Here is a 20,770-nt window from a genome sequence, read left to right as displayed (position 1 = left end):
GTTTTTAAAAATCACGTTTGTGGCGCATTTCATGATTTATACTTGTATGAGCTGATTTGTGCACATAGATCTGATCATAGTCCCTTACAGACACTCTGGCACACGTACCATTTGTTTACTGGGCATTGATGTTGTACATTTTCTTAAAAATTAAAAAGATTATGACGTAATGCTGTCATCAGCTTTACAAGTGAATGTGAACTTTTTGTGTTATTTGTTTCAGCTGCTGGATAGTTGATGGATACATTTAGAGTAATAGTTAGCTTCTCAGCCTTACACACACACACGAGTTCAGGTGCTTGTTTGGGTCACATGCTACTGAATCCACCTTTGCTGAATAGGACCTGAGCACATACTAATGTAGGAAGGAGCATAACTCATGGTGGGCGTTGCACACAGAAGGTCCTAGATTTTGCCCTTTGCATCTCCAGTTAAAATAATCACATAGCAGCTGAGGGGGAAATAACTCTGCCTGAGACACTGGAGATCCACAGAATACCAGGCTAGATAGGTAAATAGTCTGACTTAGTACAACTCTGACCTGAGGTTCTTGGTTCAAGTCCCAGTGTCCTTGACACTCCTTAAAATAATGAACACGAAATCCTTGTGGAGTCACAGCCCATTTGCTACTCGTGTGCAGCATAGCAAGTTTGGGGTCTTATTTCCCAGAGGAGGTGGGGAAGACTGCTACTTTGATTCAGTCGTATAAATTAATAATGATGGTAACTTATTGGACTGCTGTGTGTGTGTATATTAGGGCCCTGTGTGTGCTTCATGGCACATCACAGGTTGGTATTTGCTAAAGACAAAATTACGGTAATCTCCTTTTGTCTTGAGAGTGATTCTAAATTACTGCACTATTGACCACAGCAGGCCACAGAATGAATGGGCCGGTTTTAATGGCTGTTACTGGGGGCGCAGGGGGGGGGGAAAGGTCTCTCGAACAGAGTTTGCTGCTGAGCTTTGCGGGGAAAATAGCTTAAAATCTGCCTTTACCCCAAACTGGGAACAGAATAAAAACACACAGCTGAGTGGTTGTCTTTGAATTTGGCCATGTGATTTAGTGCACCTCCAGGCTTGTCAGCATTTTGCAGGAGCAATTCAATTGTAAACCAGAACTGTAGGTTTGTGCATTTAAAGTGGGTTAAATTGATCTGCTGCCCTAGCACCATAAATCCACTTTGGGGTGGGGAGGACTTTTTGCAATTTGGAAAGTCTCAGGGAAATGCATTGAAAAGTGTGGGATGAAGGAATGATTAACACGAAGACATGTAAACACCCAACAAGTAATTCAGGATGAATGCTCATGGTCATTTAACAGCCCAACAAACAAATCGGAATGAATGTTCAATAAAGATTGGATATGGTCTAATCTTTGCTTAAGCTTTGTGCAAGCAAATAGGTCTGGAGGGGTCATATCTCACTAGTATCTCTAGATGATGTTGAAACCTTCTCTTCTCTTTTTGAATGCTGTATTGTGGTCCTGATAGAAATTTTCCCCTTTATTGAAACAACAAACAAACTCCGGTGTGTTCTATGATAATGCACTTACCATATCTAATTTGGCCCTTATTAACTTTTTCTTTATTCAAAGAGAAGGTTCAGAAGTAAAACAAGTTACCACAAAAAGAGAGAAAACAACAGTACTCTTTATTCTATCTGAACTCTCTCTTACTTGCACTGAAAATATATAGCTCTTCTACTAAAACATCTTAACAATGTGCCCAATAACAGGCAATCATCAGCATCCTCCACCCACTCAATGACACTTAATGGCTCATCTGAGACACTGGCCTCAGAATTCTGACAAATCACAATCCAGTGTGGCACATTTTATTTTGCTCAGATAAAGTATGTCATCAAGTGTGAATTACAGACCACAGGGAGAGCGAAAAAGGATAAATTATATCATTATTTTTTAAAAAACACTAGAAATTGGGAAAGGCAAGGTCAGGGAAACTGATTGGAAATGGAAAGCACACAGCACACAGCTACCAATTAAACTATGGAATTCACTGCTGCAGGATGTTGTGATGGTCACTATCATATGGAAGATAAACTTGTGGAGGAGAGCATTTAAACCTAATTATTTGCTTTGATTTGCCCAGTGATTTGAGGTGGAAAAAATTCAAAGAAGAAATGGGCTGTACCTCTTCAGGCAGGGGCAATGCAGTATGGGGTGGCCACTCCTGATAACGACACCTGAACTGCAAATGTACTTGTCTGCTGAGATGTACTTGTACATCTGATGTACAAATGATGTGTGGGTTTGTGACAATCGTAAGCTTCTAGTCCTGAATAAACAGGAAACTTTGCAAGTGGGATTGCACTATGCTCCCATCTTCTGCCCAAGCCATTTAAAAATTGAATGAGAGATTGAAAGTTAATGTTCTATTTTATTTTAAATCTCCAGTTTGAAGAAGGAGTGGTAGGTGCTGATCTGGGTAATCAGCATGGTGACTTAAGCATATTGCCGAACTGCAGCTCACATCATCCCTGATCATTGGCTGTGATGGTTGGGGCTGATGGGAGCTTACAGTACCTGGCAGATGCTGTTGGACTCAGTGTCCACTTCTGATCTAGAGGAAACCTGCATGGAAATGTAAAGCATAACCAGGGAGTAGATAAATAAATCCAGCACAGCTTCATTAATCAAGATAGTTGGTCTCATGTGGTTCTGCTGGTTACCCACTGAATCTGGGTGTATTCAGCATCCCTTAAATCTTGCAGCTGGTCCCCTTCAGATTCCTTATCACTCTCCACTAGCTCCAGCTTCTGAAGAGTGCTTCGGATGCTCTGGAAATGGAAAGGTGTGACAATAGTTATCCTTCCAGCCAGTCTAATGATGATTATGTTGCAAACAGAGGCATGCCTAGGGTCCCTTGTGTCCTTGTTAAGGAGCTGATAGGTGATATTTGCATGGTGTGGATGTGACCCATGTCAGAGGACTGGGCTGGTAGTAAAGCTTTAAACCTCTCTGCCCACTCCACTGTCACCTACTTTTAGAATAAATTATTTTAGCTGCACCAGACTCATGTAGTCTTGTGGGGTCGGGACAAAAAAAAAATTACTTCAGGGTCTGGATACAATCCCCCAGGCTGGTGTTTAGCGACCCCTGGACTATAGTGCCAAGTGATGGCTGCATGTATGCCATTTCCTTAGTAGACTACTACAGATTGTAGACTGTAGAATACCATAGACCAAGCTTCAGGACTTCCTTCTGCAAATTACTAGTAATACAGGGAATGCGGAGTCATGTGAGTACCAGCAGTCTGAAGTAGTTTACCACCAGTGTGTTATAGTGGACAGAGTGCTGTACAAGGACTGGTGAGTTAAATTTTTCACTTCCCGTGCAATCTTAACCATGTTTACTCAGCAAAGTAGCTGGTTTTTGAATCACTTATTACAGTAATAACTCTGCTTTCTCACCTGTGTGGACCATGGGAGGGCAGTAGATTGGCTTGTTGTCGTAGTGTCTGGTCTCGCCTCATGGAAGGTTCCAGAAGCGATGTGTATTTTTGCTCTGAAATCCTAGCAAGGCAAGAAATCCTATTTAGGGCAATTATCACACAGCCAAATTTTGTTAGCAATCCCTACCTGGAGACCTGAAAATCATGCATGTGTGATATAACAAAGGTGCTACAATGATCAATAGGCATTAGTGATCTGGCCTCTGCCAATACACTGACTAATTAAAGTACAATTGTGTGACTGGATAACCAAGGTGATATCTGGTCACAGTAAGCTGCTTGGAGCCTGTCTGTTTTGACTTCCTGGTAAGGAGAACAAGTGTAATGCAGCTTTCACCAACCAGGTACCCCCCCCCCTTTTTGAACCATAATTCTCACCTGCCATGTGGGCTTCGGTTTTGGGGACCAAAACATCTGGAGGGCAACAGGCTAGTGAATGCCACTGCAACGTGTCAGTAACAAGATGGCTGTCACTCCAGTCCTAGGTGCTGTGGCCTACTTGCCACTGAGGGGCTAATCCTGTGTGCAAAATGAGTGCTGATGGGGCTCTCATGTCTGAATACTCCAGGCATACATGCAATTTATTTTGTTTTTAAATCTTGGCATAGGCTGCTTACACACTATAACTATACCTTTGCAAAGCAACCCCCCGGCACACAAAGGAAAGGATCATGGAAATTGTAGTTTACTCCTCACAGAGCTACAAGTCCCAACATACAAGTCCCAGAATCCCTAACAATTGACAGTTCCTAGAATTCTCTCACTTGTGGGAATGTGCTTTTAATGTGCTTTGTAAGTACGGCATGTGTGTACAAACTTTCTGTAACATTTTAGCTTTCTGTTTGCCAAAGCTTAAGGAACAAACTTTCAGTCACAAAACCCCAACCTGCAGTCTGAAGAGGTATATATAGGCCAGGTACAGGCTTATTTATTTCTTTCCCTCAGTGAAAACTAGGCTTCTTCTGCTTCCTTATGACACTGAGCATATTCATAGTGATGGGGAGGGAGGGGGGGGGGCTTGGCCCTCTCAGAGAGGCCTAGCAGGTTTGGAGAGGCCTCAGGTCCTCTTCAGAGGGAGCAGGGCCTATGGCCTCCTAGATCGGCCCTCCTAGATTCGTGTTTTCTAAATCAAAAGATAGCTAGCAATTTTTAATTTACTCTGTTATGAGTGAATTTCATTTTTGTATTATTTCACAGATTCAGCTACCTCCAGATCTTTCTCTGCGTCATAGCTGTCAAGGGTTTGGAAGGCATTGGAATAGACCTCTAGGGCTTTTGCATGGAAGGTCATCTCAATGGTGACAAAGTCCAAGAAGATCTTCTGTAATAAAAGGAGACAGCACATCTTGACATTACCCCCAACTTGGTTTGTGAAGCCCCCCCACAAAGTGACCTTGCTGGGTGAGGAATCTTGAGACCTCAACCACAGAAAGTGCCGATTTTCTCTTCATTTGAACAGGCTGGGGTAAGCCATTTTATAAATGCACTTTCCCCTCCTCTTAAGGTGTTTGAGTCTCGTTGTTTAACAGAAAATTGGAAGTAAAAAAAAAATCACAATGGAATACACACTAATTCTTGCTTGAAGCAGTCATATTCTTTGAGTTGATACAACCACTTCAGAATGGCAAAAGATGTAAGAGCTTCTATCCGATGCTCTTTTTTTTAATGGGGGTACTCAAGGGTACGCAGTACCGGCACTGTTTTTCCTCCAAATGTTAAAAGTGTGGCATTTACTGTAACAACCCCATGGTGAGTACCAGCACCTTAAAAAAAGAAGCACTGCTTCTGTCCATTTCATGCATTTATTTGCAAGCTTACTGGAACAATCTAATAGATCTAATACTCTCTGGAGAGAGTAATGCATATTCCATTTTCAGTTTAGCTTTTCAATTCATTTTCAATTTGTGTAACTTGAACATTGGCAAGATTTAAAACTTCATTTCTGGCAAAGGGGAAAGGTAATTGGCAGCCCACTAATTTTTTGTCTGTGAAAATAACTGAGACTTGATTTTGGTTGCCAAGGTTTTTGGACCCCATGGGCACATTTGGAAATTTGAGAGTTTGTTGTGGGCACGACCCACTCCAGTTGCTTATTTTCTCCTAGTGCCAGGTTTACCCTCTCACTCCCAGGGAGACAGGAAGTGAGAAAGTGTATGTGTGCACATGCATTGATTCTACTGGATCTGATTATTACTGAGACTCCTTGGAAAAGTTTATTTGATCTTCCATGGAGTTTGGGTAAAAGTTGGATCAAGCAGACTTAAAATGGATCCTCTTGAATTTGCATGATTTTACCTGGATCCCTCCCCCACCCCACTATCAAAGTTAAACATAAAATGGTAGGGTGGACAGTAAAACTCTCAGACAGGGTGTTTACTGGCAGTATGGAAACATTTATCTAAGGCACAGATCCTTATAGATCTTCATGATTTTTTACGTAGGATGACACAGCAAAACCACTAACAAATCACAAAATACATATATAGACAGCAAAGACCCTTGTTATTTAATTGTGGTTTTGAAGGGATCCCTTAAATAATTATGAGGATCCATGTTTTTGTGCCACAGCAATGCTGGAAAACATAACTTCTGTGATTTTTATGGTTTAGTCAATGGAGACAGATGTGATTTGTTGGTTGATGGGAAGTGTGTGAAAAAAGTATGCCGTTTCAAGTGAATCCATTTTACTGGAACTAACATGCATGTTTGTGTATGCATGTGTGCACCATTTCTCTCTCTCTCTCTCTCTCTCTCTCTCTCCCTCTCTCTCCCTGTCTGTCTGTCTGTCTGTCTGTCTCTGACACTCTTTCCTGATTTTTGTGGCACCCCACTTTCTCCCCTCTGGCTGCTTATTTTTCCTCCTCCCTCCACCTATCCCCCAGATCACTTACCTTTCCTTCCAACCCTCTCTTAGTTGCTCTGCTTTCTAGTCATCTGCTCAGGTGCTGAGCCTTGAAAAGTTCATAGAGCTGTCACTCTTTCAACTTTTTCCTTCAGCTCTATATACTGTTCAAGGAGGGAAAGGGGTAACCATACTTGTCACCTTACGTCAAAGGAGGCAATGGGTGTGTCTGTGTTCAGCTCAGGGATTTTGTGGGTACCAGGGCAAACCTCTGGTTTGCTATTGGCAACCCCTGGGGATGATTATAAAATGGGAGTGAAAGAGACTATGCCACACTTCTATGTTTTCAAAGCTTATTTTGCCAGATCAAAAATTTAATCATACTCAAAACATTGTCATTACCTTTAAACCAGAATGACAAACCTTTGGCCCTCCAAATGGTGCAGGAGAACAATTCCCATAATAATCATTTACCATGCTGACTAGGAGTTGGGAGTCCACGGGTTTTCTATTCCTGTTTTAAACTTTCCATTTAATATGTGTTATCATAGATTTCCCTCCTTTTCTGTGACACCAGAGTAATTTGCATTCCACATCACTATATTATGTTTCATTCTTTTTAATTCCATAATTTGATTGATTAGCAGAGTAGAAGTAAATAGTTCTTCCCAGCCTGGGTGATAAAGGTGGTGGTCACAATCCTATGGGCTTTTGAGAAAAGAATTTGAAAAATTAGGAGGGCTTTTCTGAAAGAAAACCCATTTCCCCCAAAATAATCATCTTTATTGCTCTCAACAACTGCGGTACCCACACGTTAAAGTTCATGTCTGACATGCAAATTTTCCACTAAGTTTGATGATAATAATAATAATTTATTTATTATTTATACCCTGCCCATCTCGCTGGGCTTCCTCCCAAGTACATGGACATAGGATTGCAACCTTAAGCCTCATGTTATGATTACCCACTAAGAAGTCCTTATTACCTGAATATCTTTTAGCTTTTGCTTCTGAAACTCATCCATGGTCTCTTCAAGCTGTTGTGTAGTTCGGTTCGCATCGACAGAGGCTTTATGTACTTGAGACTCGGCCTAAGGCAAAGACAGGGGCGTAATGTTAAGCTTTGAGGCTGTGGTTTAAGTATCCTACCTTTTAATCCTGAGTATCTCATTGAGCCTAGGGATTGCCAATTGGAAGGTCAGCGGTTCGAATCCCTGCGACAGGGTGAGCTTCCATTGCTCGGTCGCAGCTCCTGCCAACGTAGCAGTTTGAAAGCACGTCGAAGTACAAGTAGATAAATAGGTACTGCTCCAGCAGGAAGGTAAACAGTGTTTACGTGCGCTGCTCTGGTTTTGACAGAAGCGGCATAGTCATGCTGGCCACATGACCCGGAAGACCTGCCTGCCAACAAACGCCGGCTCCCTCGGCCAATAAAGCGAGATGAGCGCCGCAACCCCAGAGTCGTCCACAACTGGACCTAACTGTCAGGGGTCCCTTTACCTTTACCTGTCTCACTGACAGAGGATCTTTAGGCAGATGCACATCATACATTTCATGCATACCCAACAAACATGACTTCCCTCAATCCTGTGAACTATAGTTTTCCCCAAGCTACAATTCCCAGCACTCTTAACAAACTACGGTTCCTCAGATTCTTTGGCCTCAGGATGTTGCTGCCCCAGTGATGCTGAATTTCATTGTATCTTTTGTTGTAGTTGGTCTTGACAGCTTCCATCAGTTTAGCCAATGCTTTAAATGTGCATTGGATATACTTAATATGTATTGTGTGATCTGCCCTCCCTGCTAGTGAAACGGGGAATCATGGCCATGTGTTCTATTGTGGGAATTGCCAAGGAGAAGTTGCTTTCTGCAAACCTTATGGCCATCACTGTTAATAACTTTGAAGCACATTATTATTTAAATTTATACCCTAGCCTTCCTCCCAGATGAGCCCTGGGTGGCATTCACTTAGTAAGGGCGTAAATTAATTCTTCATTTATATGCTCATTGGGTTATGCTTTAGGAAATCCAAAACTTACATTGCTGCAGCAAGTTGTGTGAATGTGTGTGATTGCACTGTGAAAGATCCCTCTAGCAGGTAACACTGGAAGGCAGTGAACAGATAAGGAGCTTAGCTTTGCATTGCAGGGAGAGGTTGATTTGTAGGCCAAAAGAAAGAAAAAAGGATTAATGCTGAACTGTTCCCAGTGTAGGAAAACAAGCCTTCGGCCTTATCCTGAGGAACATACACCTCCTGTGAAATCTGTTTCTGGAAGCATCTGCTTCAAGTTGCTTCATGGTAAGATCAGTCCTAACAGATTTTGGTAGCACCAACTCCTCTTTCCCAAAGTATTTGTGTAGAATAGACGCTGTAGGTTGCTGATGAGCTAAATCAGCTTCCACTCAGCACTGCCTTGCTGTGAGCTGTTAGAACCCTGATGAGTGTTGGATGCAACTAAGCAAAGTAGATTTCGACAAGAAGTGCTATTTAAGATACAGTTGTAAACAAGTGGTGTGTGACTTCTGGACCAGCAGAGCACAGTGAGTCACTCTTGCTTATCAGGAAGGCATTCACTCAGATGAGCGACGCCTGACAGGATAAATGTATCACTCTCCATGGACACTTATGTACATTTATTTGCAAGGTGGTAATTCTGCCAAAGTTTTGCAAGGGCTTAAGTAATTGTTATTCACTCTCTTTTTAAGCAACCTCCCTCCTCTGATTATGGGAGAATAGAAGCTTGACCTTTGTGTATAAAATATTCTACTGTGAATGCTTTGGAGTTTTGCCTGATTTGGCGGAGCATAATTTTAGGGCCCTGTCTCACTGATTGCAGCATAATATAAATATAGGGAAATAATTTGTGTTGCACGCATAGCTGTCAAGTGTCCCTTATTTGAAGGGACAGTCCCTTATTCCAGCGCCATGTCCCACTGCTGTCCCTTATTGATAGATGTCCCTTAAATGATGTCCCTTAAATTTCAAAGGAAGCAGCTCCTCTCCCTCCCTCCCTGCCGGCCAGGGAAGAGGGAGGCTCCAACTGTGTTGCTTGACTCTGTTGCTCACCCAGTAAGAAGTCTAAGAACAACTGGGGGGTGGAGCTTGCATGCCTTGTGTGTGGCTAGTTAATGCAAGCTGAGGGGTTTTTTGAATGCTGGACACCATTTTGTTGCACGTGCTGCTGCAAACTTTGCAGTGCAAAGCCAGGCCGGGGAGCCATGAGTTTGACTAGACTGCAGGAGGACAGGAAGACTGGAGTGCCTGGAACAGGTGAGGCTGCAGGTCCCTTATTTTGGCTGCTGGTCCCTTATTTTCAAATCTGTAAGTTGACAGCTATGGTTGCACGGGTCATGAGAATCTGTGCATGTCATCTCAAATGCATTTCATTTACTGTTGGAGTACAACTGAAATCTGCTCCACCAATATTTTAAGATTGCAGTGGCATAAATATTTCCGAGTCCTGGCCTATGAGAATTAGTACAACATCATAGATACCACTGTAAAATGTAAAATAGGATGTCCCTTCAAAATTACTCCAGCAGCCATGAATTCACTAGGGGCCCTTAAGCATGTTTACCACCCTATCTACAATATAGTGCCTACTTTATTAGGCTTTTGTAAAGATTACTGGGGAAATGTACATACACACATGTATGGGGCAGGGAAAAGCTAGTTTTTCAGGGAAGAACCCAACAATGCTTTTTGTTTATTGGAGAGGATTAAAAGTGTGATTTACCATTGTGAAGTCTGAAGTTGTCCCGTGCACTCTGTTATTTCTGGTCAATGTAATTCTGCTTCATGTATGGGCTAGGCCTGAGTCCTTTGAACTGGCTGGGTGCATTTCTTGATATGGATGGAGATTCATTTCTCTGTCTTCTGCAATTTGTTGCTGTGCACGATAAGTTGTGAGCAAATGAAGCTGGATCATGATCCATGCTTTTTGCTGGTGCTGCTGCAGTAATTGTGCTGAGAGTCACAATATATATCTTGTCTGTAAGTCAGTCCCTAATCCCTCTGAAATCAATGGAACTTTTTACAAATACATGTGAAGTCTGAAATGTAAAACTCTGCTCCAGTGTGCTTCTCGAACAGACTGAAGTCAAGCGCAAATGCTATAGTATAAGAACTTACCCAGAAGTAGTGCCAGCAGAATGCCAGTGCTTAAACTGATGGTGTGAATGCTCTTACTGTTGCACTTGTAGCCAACTTTTCTAGAGCAAATGGGGAATGGTAGCTGTGGATGCCAGTGTTCATACTTGCATGTTAACTTACACACAGTGGTGATCTAATCCCTTACCTGTGACTGAGTATAAGAGTCAAGGGGGAAAAATCAAAAGGGGAGCAAAGAAATACCAGTTTGAGTTGTTGGTGCCTTCTTGACTGAGGCACTGCTGAAAGAGCACAAGATGAGTCAGGCTGTTGGATCAGGCCAGAGGCTCATCTAGTTCAGCACTTTGTTCTCACAGTGACCAACCAGATACCCCATTGGGAAGCCTGCAAGCAGACACTTTCTTCAGTCTTCAAAAAAACAAACCAGACTGTTTTTAGCAACAGTTATTCCCAGACTGTTCATCAGATAGGCATTTTGTGACAGAAAGGACAAGACTTTGTGACATATGGGAAACAGGAAGCAGGATCCTGAGCAGGATCTCAAGCTAGAGGCTATTGAAGAGGATAAATTTCACATACAGGCAACTCTCCATTTTCGTGGGGTTTGCGTTCCTGCCCCACCCCCATGTGTTAGTGGAGCGTGCATAAGCCCACATGGCCCCCGCCCTGCCCCTATGTTTGGGCCACTTCTGGGTCTGGGGTGATGAGCATGTGTGTGGTCATGTGTCAGTCTTTATAAGCTGGATGCCCTTGACTTGCCTGGATACCCTCTGGTCCCTCTTTAAGCCATCATAATATTTGTTATAAAAGTGGTTTCTGGAGTGGTAGTCCTGTTAGCCTGTTGCAGCAAAAGCAGCAGTGTCTTATGGCACCTTAAAGACTTCCAGTTTAAGTTTTTAGTCTTTAATGTGCCACAAGACTCTTTGTTTTTGTACAGACAGATTTTGGTAGTGGTTTGTAGTGAGAGAGGCCCATGTTCAGTTTCAGCACCAGAGGGCAGTCAAATCCATTAGTAGATCACAGAAACTGTGGCATTGAGGAGGGGAAGGAAAGGGTGTGGGGAGTGAGACATCAATATCACCTACTGTGCATGTATTAAAATTTACTCTGGCTCCAGTGTTTGAAGCTGAACATATGTAGCATTAGCCACAATCCGTATGCATCCTGTAGTTTCTTGAGAATATTGCTGTTTGGTGTTTCCCCCCCCTCAATCCAGCTTCCATCCAGTTTCAAAACATATGCTAGCTAGAGGTAAGCTGAGTGTGTACGTTTGAGAGACAGCCATTGAGCATGCACAGTTTATAGTGCATGCACAGATGACAGCTTTACTGAATAAGAGTTTGGCAGGGTTACAATCATGAGGAAACAAATCAGGTAACGTGCATCAAGTGAAGATACTCCTGCTTCCTCTCTGATGTGCACAGACTATGCTGCCTCTATATTGCACATGTGACACTCTTGGCATGACCCAGGGGATCAGGCATTATAGTTGTTCACACCCATTTTCTAGAAGATCTCTGCTGACAAGAGACACCTAGTTGGTGAGTTTCTATATAACCTTCTAAAGAGCTCCCTGAGGGGCAGAATAGGTGAAATTAGTCTAGGTACGGAGCTCAACATATGGCAGCTAATTGGTACCACTGCAAAGATGAGTCAAGTAAGGGGTGGGGGGACATGCAAGCTCCTTTTGGTCTTCCCTTCTTCTGGTGTCAGCCATTCCATCAAGCACTTATTAGAGAGATGGGAAACAGGGCTATTCCATCAGCTCTTCTGAGACACCAGCATCATTTGGCTCTACCCTCAACTGTCGCCTGGCAGCTCTGCATTCTATCAAGCTCTATCAGTGGAAGAGATGGGACCCTTTTAAGTCGAATAATGGGATAAAATGCTTCAAATAAATAAAAATATTCTGCCAAATGTTCAATAAGCTGCTGGACTCTTCTAAATGGCTGTGGGCCTTGAGTCCATAAGTTTGAGAATTTGGTAATAGGGTGGGAAGGAGGATGCAGTTTAATCTTTTCAGTTCAAATGTGCATGATTGTCTCCTAGAAGAAACAGCATTTTGCCCCACACAATCTTCTGTGTGCCTCTTGGAGGGAGGGAGGGAGAGAGAGAGAGAGAGAGAGAAAAAAAAGAGAAAGCTCTTCTACCTCCCTGGAAGATTGCTCCACAGCTGCCTCCGGCATCTTTCTGTCTTTCCCTTGTTTTATGGCTGCTCTCTCAGCAGTTGAGTTTAGCACAGCAGGGATTAAGAGAATGTCAAGCCTCCTCTCCTCCCCTTGAGAATCTTCCTGAGGATTTTGCTGCTGAGAGCTTCTCCCTTTGGAAGAAAAGGGATAGTTTTTGAAGAAGTTCCTGATTAAAATATCTTTTGCCAAGGGAAGGAGGAAAAAAAGGAGGGAAATCTTTTTTTGAGCTGCCTGGATTATGGTGTTTTGCTTCTTTCACCAACACAGGACTTATTTCCCCTTTGGGTGAATGTTTCATGAAATAAGAGGACTCACATTTCTCTCTGATATTTTAAACATACTGATGCTAGGAAGCTATTTGGATATTTAGATTAGAATATCAGACCCTTAAGGAATTAGGTGGCAAATCTGGGCCCCTGGGAATAATGAAGTCTAGTGAATTAGGTTTGCTGCAGCGTGCCTGCACTCAAGATCTAAGGCTGCATACACACCATACATTTAAAACACATTTAAAGTACATGGCTTTTCCCAAAGAAACCTGGGAACTCTTGTTTGTTCCTCATAGAGCTACAATTCTAAGATTTTTTAACAAATTATGGGTGTGTGCGGTGATGGGGGAGGGGTTGTACCTCTAGTGGGAGACACGTCATGCTCCTTCTAGGGTTTTCTGTCCACCTTTGGTTCCCACCCTGCACTAAGCTTTCTCCTGTGGCTCCTGGAAGCTGTCAGCATGTGACAGTGGCCACATCCAAGGAAACAGCTTTAACTGGCCTTCTAAACCTGGTGAGGGTAGCCAATGGGTCTCAAACCCTCTGTGAGCATGCAGACTTCTTCCTGCATGCAAAGACAGGCTCCAGCTGATTGAGTGGACGAGACCAATGGTGGGTCCAGTGGTCAAGAGGGCAGTTTCTGCACAAGCTGTAGATGGAAGTGAGGGGAAGAAGGGGCTTGTTAAACTGGGAAAGTAGCTCTTCTAGAAGAAGGAAAACTCTGATCCTAAATCTCTGCTTCCTTGTGGGATTTTTTCTGAAGAAGAAAAGGCTAAGGAGTAAATCTTACACAAATCCAGAACGGAGTCTCTAAGATGGTTGGATGGTGCCTTGTATGTCTCCTTCCTGCAACTCTGGCAAGCCAAGCTGGTGTCAGATATATTGCTCTGCTTTCCTTTGGACTACATCAGTGAGGCCAAGGGGGGTCTTGTAGTCTGGGCAGCCAAAGACCTCCATACACAGTGCCCAGGCTTGCATCAGAGTGGTCACTTCAGTGCTTCTAGCACAGCAGTTTGACCCCCAGATCCTCACTGCATGGTCTCTTGAGACAGATGGATGCCAACAACAAAGCAAGGTAACAAATGACAGTTCCCAGGATCCTCTGGGGGAAGTAATGTGCTTTAAAAGTATGATGTGTACATAGCCTAAATCAAAAGGTGCTTGGGGAGAATCTAAGAAGTTGATGCTCTAAGCTTGATGCTCTAAGATTACTCAGTGGTGCTCTAAGATTACTCAGTGGTGACAGGCCCTCTGCACATGTGCGGGGGCTTTCTCACCTTTGTGAAGTAAATAAATTCCAGGGTGCAGCCTAGCATAGCAACAGACTCGAGGCACAAATTTTTGCATGCCCTTACTAAAATGTATGTCCAGGGGTCATGTGTTTTTATCTCCAATTTCATGTTTGCAGCTCTGTGACAAGGAAGTAAGCGGGCAGTGCAGGGTGTGTGTGCTTTCAAAACCTATGCTTGTTATCTGAGCATTATTCATATTATTTTCATCTCATCGGGGCCCCAGTTCCCTCTCCAGAGAGCCAGTTGTGAGCCTGCAACAATCTATTTTGCTTTTCCTTATTCAAGGAGATGGTTTTCCGTGTGTATGTCTGTTTCCAATAGGTTTCATTGAATTCCACTGCTTTGTGGAACGCTCAGAAGGAAACCTCACTGTAATAATAGCCACCCATAGCAAGGGCTTGTAACTTTGCCTTCCTGATCTAGCTGCATTAAGAAAGCCGGAACTCTGCGGTACTGGGGAGCCAGGACTGTTTTTGCCGGAGTAGGGAAGAGATTGAAGCGGCAACATGCTAACAAGGATACAATCATCTGTCGGTCGGATGGTGACTTCTGTCGGATCTTCTCCAACTTCTCTAGCTGCTTTATTTCATTGTTTCGGGCCTTGTTGAATTTCTTAATCTCAGCCTGTTTAATGTAGCAAAATACAACAATTTTATTAGTATATTTTAAATTTTAAAAAGCCCTCACATTATAAAATATCAGAGTATTGTTCAAAAAAGCAAAACTAAGTATAAAATATACAACAAAAATAATACAGTTAACAGTTCAACACCAGAGAATGCTCAGTTGACCATAATTAAAAATTTCATTAAGCTAAAGCTTAGGGAAATATAAGGTCTTAAGTAGGCATCCGAAAGAACTGATTGTGGGAGCTTGTCTCATCTCATGTGATAATGTATTTCATGTTAAATAGGCCACAACTCTGGAAACCCTACTATTGCTGGACAGAAGGCAAATATAGGAGTCCTTGGTACCACCAGGGGTGGTTCTGTGCCATGGGGTGTAAGGGGTGAGATATTGTCTAAAGTAGCTATCTCTCAATTTGTTTACAGCTTTGTAAACAAGTAGACACCTTGAACCTGGCTTGGTAGCTTATGGCAGCCAGTGCAGATGCTTCAACAAAGGTGTAACATGTTAATGACTGTTAGCTCCAGGCAGCAACCTCACAGCAGCATTTACCAGTCAAAGCTAATAGAAGCAGCTTCCTATGTTCCTACACCTGCTTCTGCATGAGCTTGTGTCCCAGTTTAGAAAGTCATTGCAATTCCACAGTGAACTTGGTGTGGGCTTGTCTTTTAAAATAAATTATTTGCTTACCCTAGTTTGCTTGATGAGCATCCCATACATCTTCAGAGGTGCAATAACCTTAACCTCCAGTCTCTCCACCTAATGGAGAAAGCAAGACAAGCATAAGGAAACACGCATTTTAAGAATTGCTGCATTGACAACCATAGTGCACCTTTAGGGGTTTTTTCATTTGTTTTTGTTTTTGTTATGCTGTATATTACCTTGTGTTATTCACATGAAGGGTGGTATATAAAGTAATAATAATAACAACAATAATAAACAGGTTGCACCTCTTTGATCCCTGACAGTTATGCAGTTGATGAAAACACAGTTCTTTTGTCACATAAGGTAAAATAAAACAAGTCATCCAGAATATTAGTTTGAGAGGATGTCTTGTTTGTCTGTTGTAGCAAAGAGTCTTCAGGGTCCTACAAGAATCTTTTCTCTGATCTTAATACAGAATGGATATTCCCTTGCTCTTACTCCGTGCACACCCACTGCTCTGGATTTAGGTTGTCAAGGTCAGCTTTTCACCTCTGCCTGCCTGTAATCCTGCACCTTTGCCAGTTCCTCAGCAAAGTTTTTCACAGTGGTCCGCAGCTCAGGATTCTCTGTGTTTCCATAGTCAATGAGCTGCTTGACTAGCAGGTCTGACTTGTCTCGAAGCTTTGCAGTCTTGCGTGTGTAAGCAGCCATCAGAATGCAGAATTTCCCAAAATATTTCTCTGCATTGGTGACTATATTCTCCATTATCTTCACTTGGGTGTCTCTGGAAAAGGGAAACAAGTTCCTGCTTTTTTATTTATTTAAGGCTATGCACACAATTACCCTGTTTACTTCATCTTCAGTGTGCTCCCACTGCTGGTATTTGAAGCTGAGTAAACATGATGTTAGTTATAATCCACATATATCCTGCAGCTTCCATCCAGTTTGAAAATGTAAGCTACAGTTAAGTTGGCATGTGTACATTTGAGAGACAGCTGTTGTACATGTGCAGATTCATTTTATTTAATATATTTATATCCTGCATTTCTCCCAAGTTGGGGTTCAAGGGAGCTTATGACCTTCTAAAATCATTTTAAAATACAAACTAAAAAAACCTACCAGTTAAAAAAATAGTTAAAATACAATAAAACTCATTTATAACCAACATTAAAATACCAATCGTCCTGATAATGGTCCAGTTGTCAACATCGTCTGAACAGGGCAGTATTAGCCTGTCTGTGGAATGATAACAAAGAGGGAACCAGTCTAACCTCTCTTGGGAGGCAATTCTACAGTACAGGAGCAGCTGCAGAAAAGGCTGTCTCTTATGTCACCACCAGCTCTGCCTCTGATGTTAATTGGACCAAAAGAAGGTACTCACTCCCCTGAGGATATTAGCACCCAGCATAGGGGCCCCCAAAGTTGATGGGTGCGTGTGTGCCATGTCATGTGATCATATATGTAGTGTGGGGTTCACCTGCCTCCCCCCAATATTCTATTCAAGTTGGCACCCCTGGCACTTGGGCAAGAAGATATAGTCCTTCAAGAACCTGGACTCAAGCCATAACAGCCCTTGCAAAGATGACAGCTTCATTAAATGTTTTGGGGTTAGGAAGTTGCAGGCCCGAAAAAACAAATTAGGTAATGTGCATCGGGTGAAAATATCACCACCCCCTCTCTGGTGTGCACAGCAAGTGCAAATGAGACTTAAAGTGCAGTGTGGGAAAATGAGTTTGTTGTGCTGTAAGCTGTAGACATTGTGTTTCTCTTCTTCCCTCATTTTTTCTTCTTCTGGAGATGTCAAAGACTACCCCCTCTCACATTTACCTACCTATGTGCAGAGATTATTATTTGCAGCAGGCCTTCAGGTGCTCTCCACTCTCAGGTGAGTTGAGTAGCAGCCAGGTCAGGCAAAGCCCTTTTTGTATTGTGGTATCATATCTATGGACTTCTTTCCTAAGGGAGAGGCTTGTTTGGCACTGACACCTACATCTTTTTCACACAGCAACATTTTTTTTAAAAAAATCCCCAGGCCTCTTTTTAAAAAAATTTCTTTCCTTCTGTTGAATCCCTAGTTCTAGGTTTGTCATCTTCTATCCCTCTTCTAACATGGCACAAAAATCTAAGCAGGTGAGGTTTTCCTCAGCACCACAGCTGCATGCAAGAAAGAGCTTCACCTGCTGGATTTTGGGCTGCAGTTAGAGCTGCAAAAGCAGGGGTGTTTTGAGATAGATTAGAATTAAGTTCCTTCTGCTCTGACTTTTTATTCTTAAATACTTCTCCCCTAGACATTCTTTCTCTCCCCCACTTCCCCACTCCGCTATCATTCTTCCAAAGTTCTCAGGAAGGCTGATTGGCTTTAATTGAAGAACTTCTGTAAAGCATCAATTCAGTCTACCATTGGTGGAGCTTTGTCATCAGGGTAAATGGCAGCTCCTTGTCTTCCCCTGTACAAGCTGACCTCTCCTGTACATTCATAGCTACCTCTTCTAATGTGTATCTTCCTGTGCCTTCTATGCTTAGCTACTCCATGTTTTCTTAGCTACCTGCCCTCTTCCAAGCACGCCTGGCTACTTCCTCTGGTACCGTACATATTTTCCCATGCCTTCTGTGTTTAGTTACTACCATCCATGAACCTATAGGTACCTCTCTGATGTATATCTTCCTACCCCAGTGCATACTTAGCTATACCTCTCATGCATATTTCATATGCTTGTGTACATATTGTCTTGGGTCACTGTGCCTACGTAGCTTATCCTCCCCCCATAGAAGCTTATCTCTCCCATACATATTTACCTAAGCCTTGTACGTTATCCCATGTTTATCTTCTTATATCCCTTATACTTAACAATCTATGCATCCCCTGTGCATGTCTTGCTGGTGGAGGGGAGTGCTTTGCATTTTTCCTAGGTCAGGCATAGGCAAACTCCGAACCTCCAGATGTTTGGGACTACAATTCCCATCATCCCTGACCACTGGTCCTATTAGCTAGGGATGATGGGAATTGTAGTCCCAAACATCTGGAGGTTCGGAGTTTGCCTATGCCTGTTCTAGGCCCTCTACCTTTATTCTTAATCAGCCTCAAATATTTTTCTACACTCTTGCTTTTCTTCTTATACCCTGAGCATGATTATTTCCCCTCCTGTGAAATTAAGCCAAAGCACAACAGCAGCATTGGCTTACATTCATACCTTGCAACTGTCACTTGTCCTATTCATCCCTTTTTCTTTTGCCTCCCTCTTTGTCAAAAATTAGCTTGTAATCTTCTTGGGGGCAAGGCTTGTCTTTCTGATTTATGTTTTTCTGTATTGTGTCATACGGTATGTGCTATAGTTGCTGCTGTGTTAATCACAAAAACTCCAGTCAGTGCCACCCATGCCACCCTGACTCATCATTTCCTGAACGTTCTGCACCTCAAAGAGCAGGTTTAAAATCAGTCTGCAAATGGGAACATTTCTAAAAAGAGCAAGCTAGTCTTTCTTACCGAGAGAGGATGATATTCATGTTTGCAGGAATCAGCTGGTCTTCAGAATATTTACAGCAATAACAGGCTCTGGTGGAATTGAAGGAGCAGCTGTACCAGGCTCTGCTCAGGTGGCACTCCAGGCCTAGTTGGTATAGTAACCCCACCAACAGAGGCATTGCCCAGGGGAACAGGATGGGTGATGGTCTCCAAGGGTAACTGTTTCTTGGAGTAGGGTTATTTCTGGAGCCCAGCCCAGCTGAGTATTTGTTTAGACTAACGTACTCAACGTAACACTGCCTAGGGAATCAAATTACTTGTTTGTTTTGGTTCCATTATTGTCATTTGTTTTATTAATTATGGCAAATACTGTTCTGGTTTGGTTCTGATTCAGTGTACTTAGCAGTTCAGATGAGACTTTTTCCAAATAATGAGATTATCAGGGAAATGAATGGTTTGGACCAGATTTCCATGCATCTCCAAGAGCATGGTTGGATTAGTTCTATAATTCAGTTGGATTTGTTGCATAAACCCACTAAAATGTATTTGTTTGTGTTTTTAAATCTATACCCTGCTTTTCTTCAGAGAAACCCAAAACAGCAGAATAGCAGAAAAACATTAACTGGCATTCAGTACCTGTGATTTTCAGAAAGGGTTTCTTGAAAAGCAATGTGCTTTTGCCAGGCAGGCTTCCATGGAGAAGGCATTCCCTACAATTGGAGCTACAACTGAAAAGGCCCTGCCTGTTGGCGGGCCCTTCCAAGCATCCTTTTTATTGTGCTTTCACAACGATTTGTGCTCATGATGGTACCAGGGTGCTTATATGTAATTCCACTTTCAATACAGCTTGTACCTGGAAAATTATTGGGACAGACATACTGCTTTGTTTCTATTCAGTGCATGTCTTGCACCTTCCTGCTGAAGTCCTTTAACTTTTCAGACCAATTGACTGACTGGGAGGTCTTGTGCAACATACCCGCTTCCCAGCAGATTGGATGTTTTGTGATAAAGAAGATGGCGGGGAAAGTGCAGTGGAAACTGTGGGGTGACAATTGCTTTGACACAACATCATCTAACCTTCTCACAAACAAATCAGGGTGAATGCTCATTAAATAGCCAGCCTCCTCTAATCTCCCTGCAAACAAATCAGGATGAATAGTCAATAAACAAGTTACAGATAGGTAGCCGTGTTGGTCTGCCATAGTCAAAACAAAACAAATTCCTTCCAGTAGCACCTTAAAGACCAACTAAGTCAGTTCTTGGTATGAGCTTTTGTGTGCATGCACACTTCTTCAGTATCTGAAGAAGTCAATAAACAAGTTACAGATAGGTAGCCGTGTTGGTCTGCCATAGTCAAAACAAAACAAATTCCTTCCAGTAGCACCTTAAAGACCAACTAAGTCAGTTCTTGGTATGAGCTTTCGTGTGCATGCACACTTCTTCAGTATCTGAAGAAGTCAATAAACAAGTTACAGATAGGTAGCCGTGTTGGTCTGCCATAGTCAAAACAAAACAAATTCCTTCCAGTAGCACCTTAAAGACCAACTAAGTCAGTTCTTGGTATGAGCTTTCGTGTGCATGCACACTTCTCACACGAAAGCTCATACCAAGAACTGACTTAGTTGGTCTTTAAGGTGCTACTGGAAGGAATTTGTTTTGTTTAGTCAATAAACAAGTCATCTGAAAGCACCCTGATGCAACAATAACCACCCTGATACCATCATGAGTAAAATAATCACGAATGCCCAAGATAAAGATGAGTGGAGGGGCCAAAAATGTATTGGGTCTGCATTGTTGAAATGTATTGGGTCTGCATTAGCGCTTGCTCTGACTACCATGACTTGCTTTCCTTTCAGACTACCA

At 42.6% G+C, this 20,770-nt stretch overlaps 2 protein-coding genes across 2 annotated transcripts in view; one reads left to right on the top strand and one right to left on the bottom strand.

Moving 5' to 3' along the window:
• Positions 1 to 1,629: 1,629 nt before the first annotated feature.
• On the bottom strand, positions 1,630 to 19,072 carry CIBAR2 (CBY1 interacting BAR domain containing 2). Its single transcript, XM_081871533.1, has 9 exons — positions 18,929 to 19,072; positions 15,994 to 16,228; positions 15,490 to 15,558; positions 14,695 to 14,796; positions 12,573 to 12,842; positions 7,298 to 7,402; positions 4,678 to 4,791; positions 3,430 to 3,531; positions 1,630 to 2,796 (listed from the first exon to the last, which is right to left on the bottom strand). The coding sequence occupies exons 1-9, from the start codon at positions 18,946 to 18,948 to the stop codon at positions 2,668 to 2,670; spliced, it is 1,146 nt and encodes a 381-aa protein (XP_081727659.1). The 5' UTR covers positions 18,949 to 19,072; the 3' UTR covers positions 1,630 to 2,667.
• Positions 4,818 to 20,770, top strand: part of GSE1 (Gse1 coiled-coil protein) — a 429,515-nt gene continuing 413,562 nt past the window's right edge. The window contains exon 1 of the mRNA XM_081870144.1: positions 4,818 to 4,935. The gene's annotated coding sequence lies outside the window, so the exon portion shown is untranslated. The remainder of the gene's footprint in view (positions 4,936 to 20,770) is intronic.

This window comes from Podarcis erhardii (genome assembly GCF_964252035.2).
Source record: "Podarcis erhardii genome assembly, chromosome: 7".
NCBI lineage: Eukaryota > Metazoa > Chordata > Lepidosauria > Squamata > Lacertidae > Podarcis > Podarcis erhardii.
This window is presented reverse-complemented; position numbering and strand designations above follow the sequence as displayed.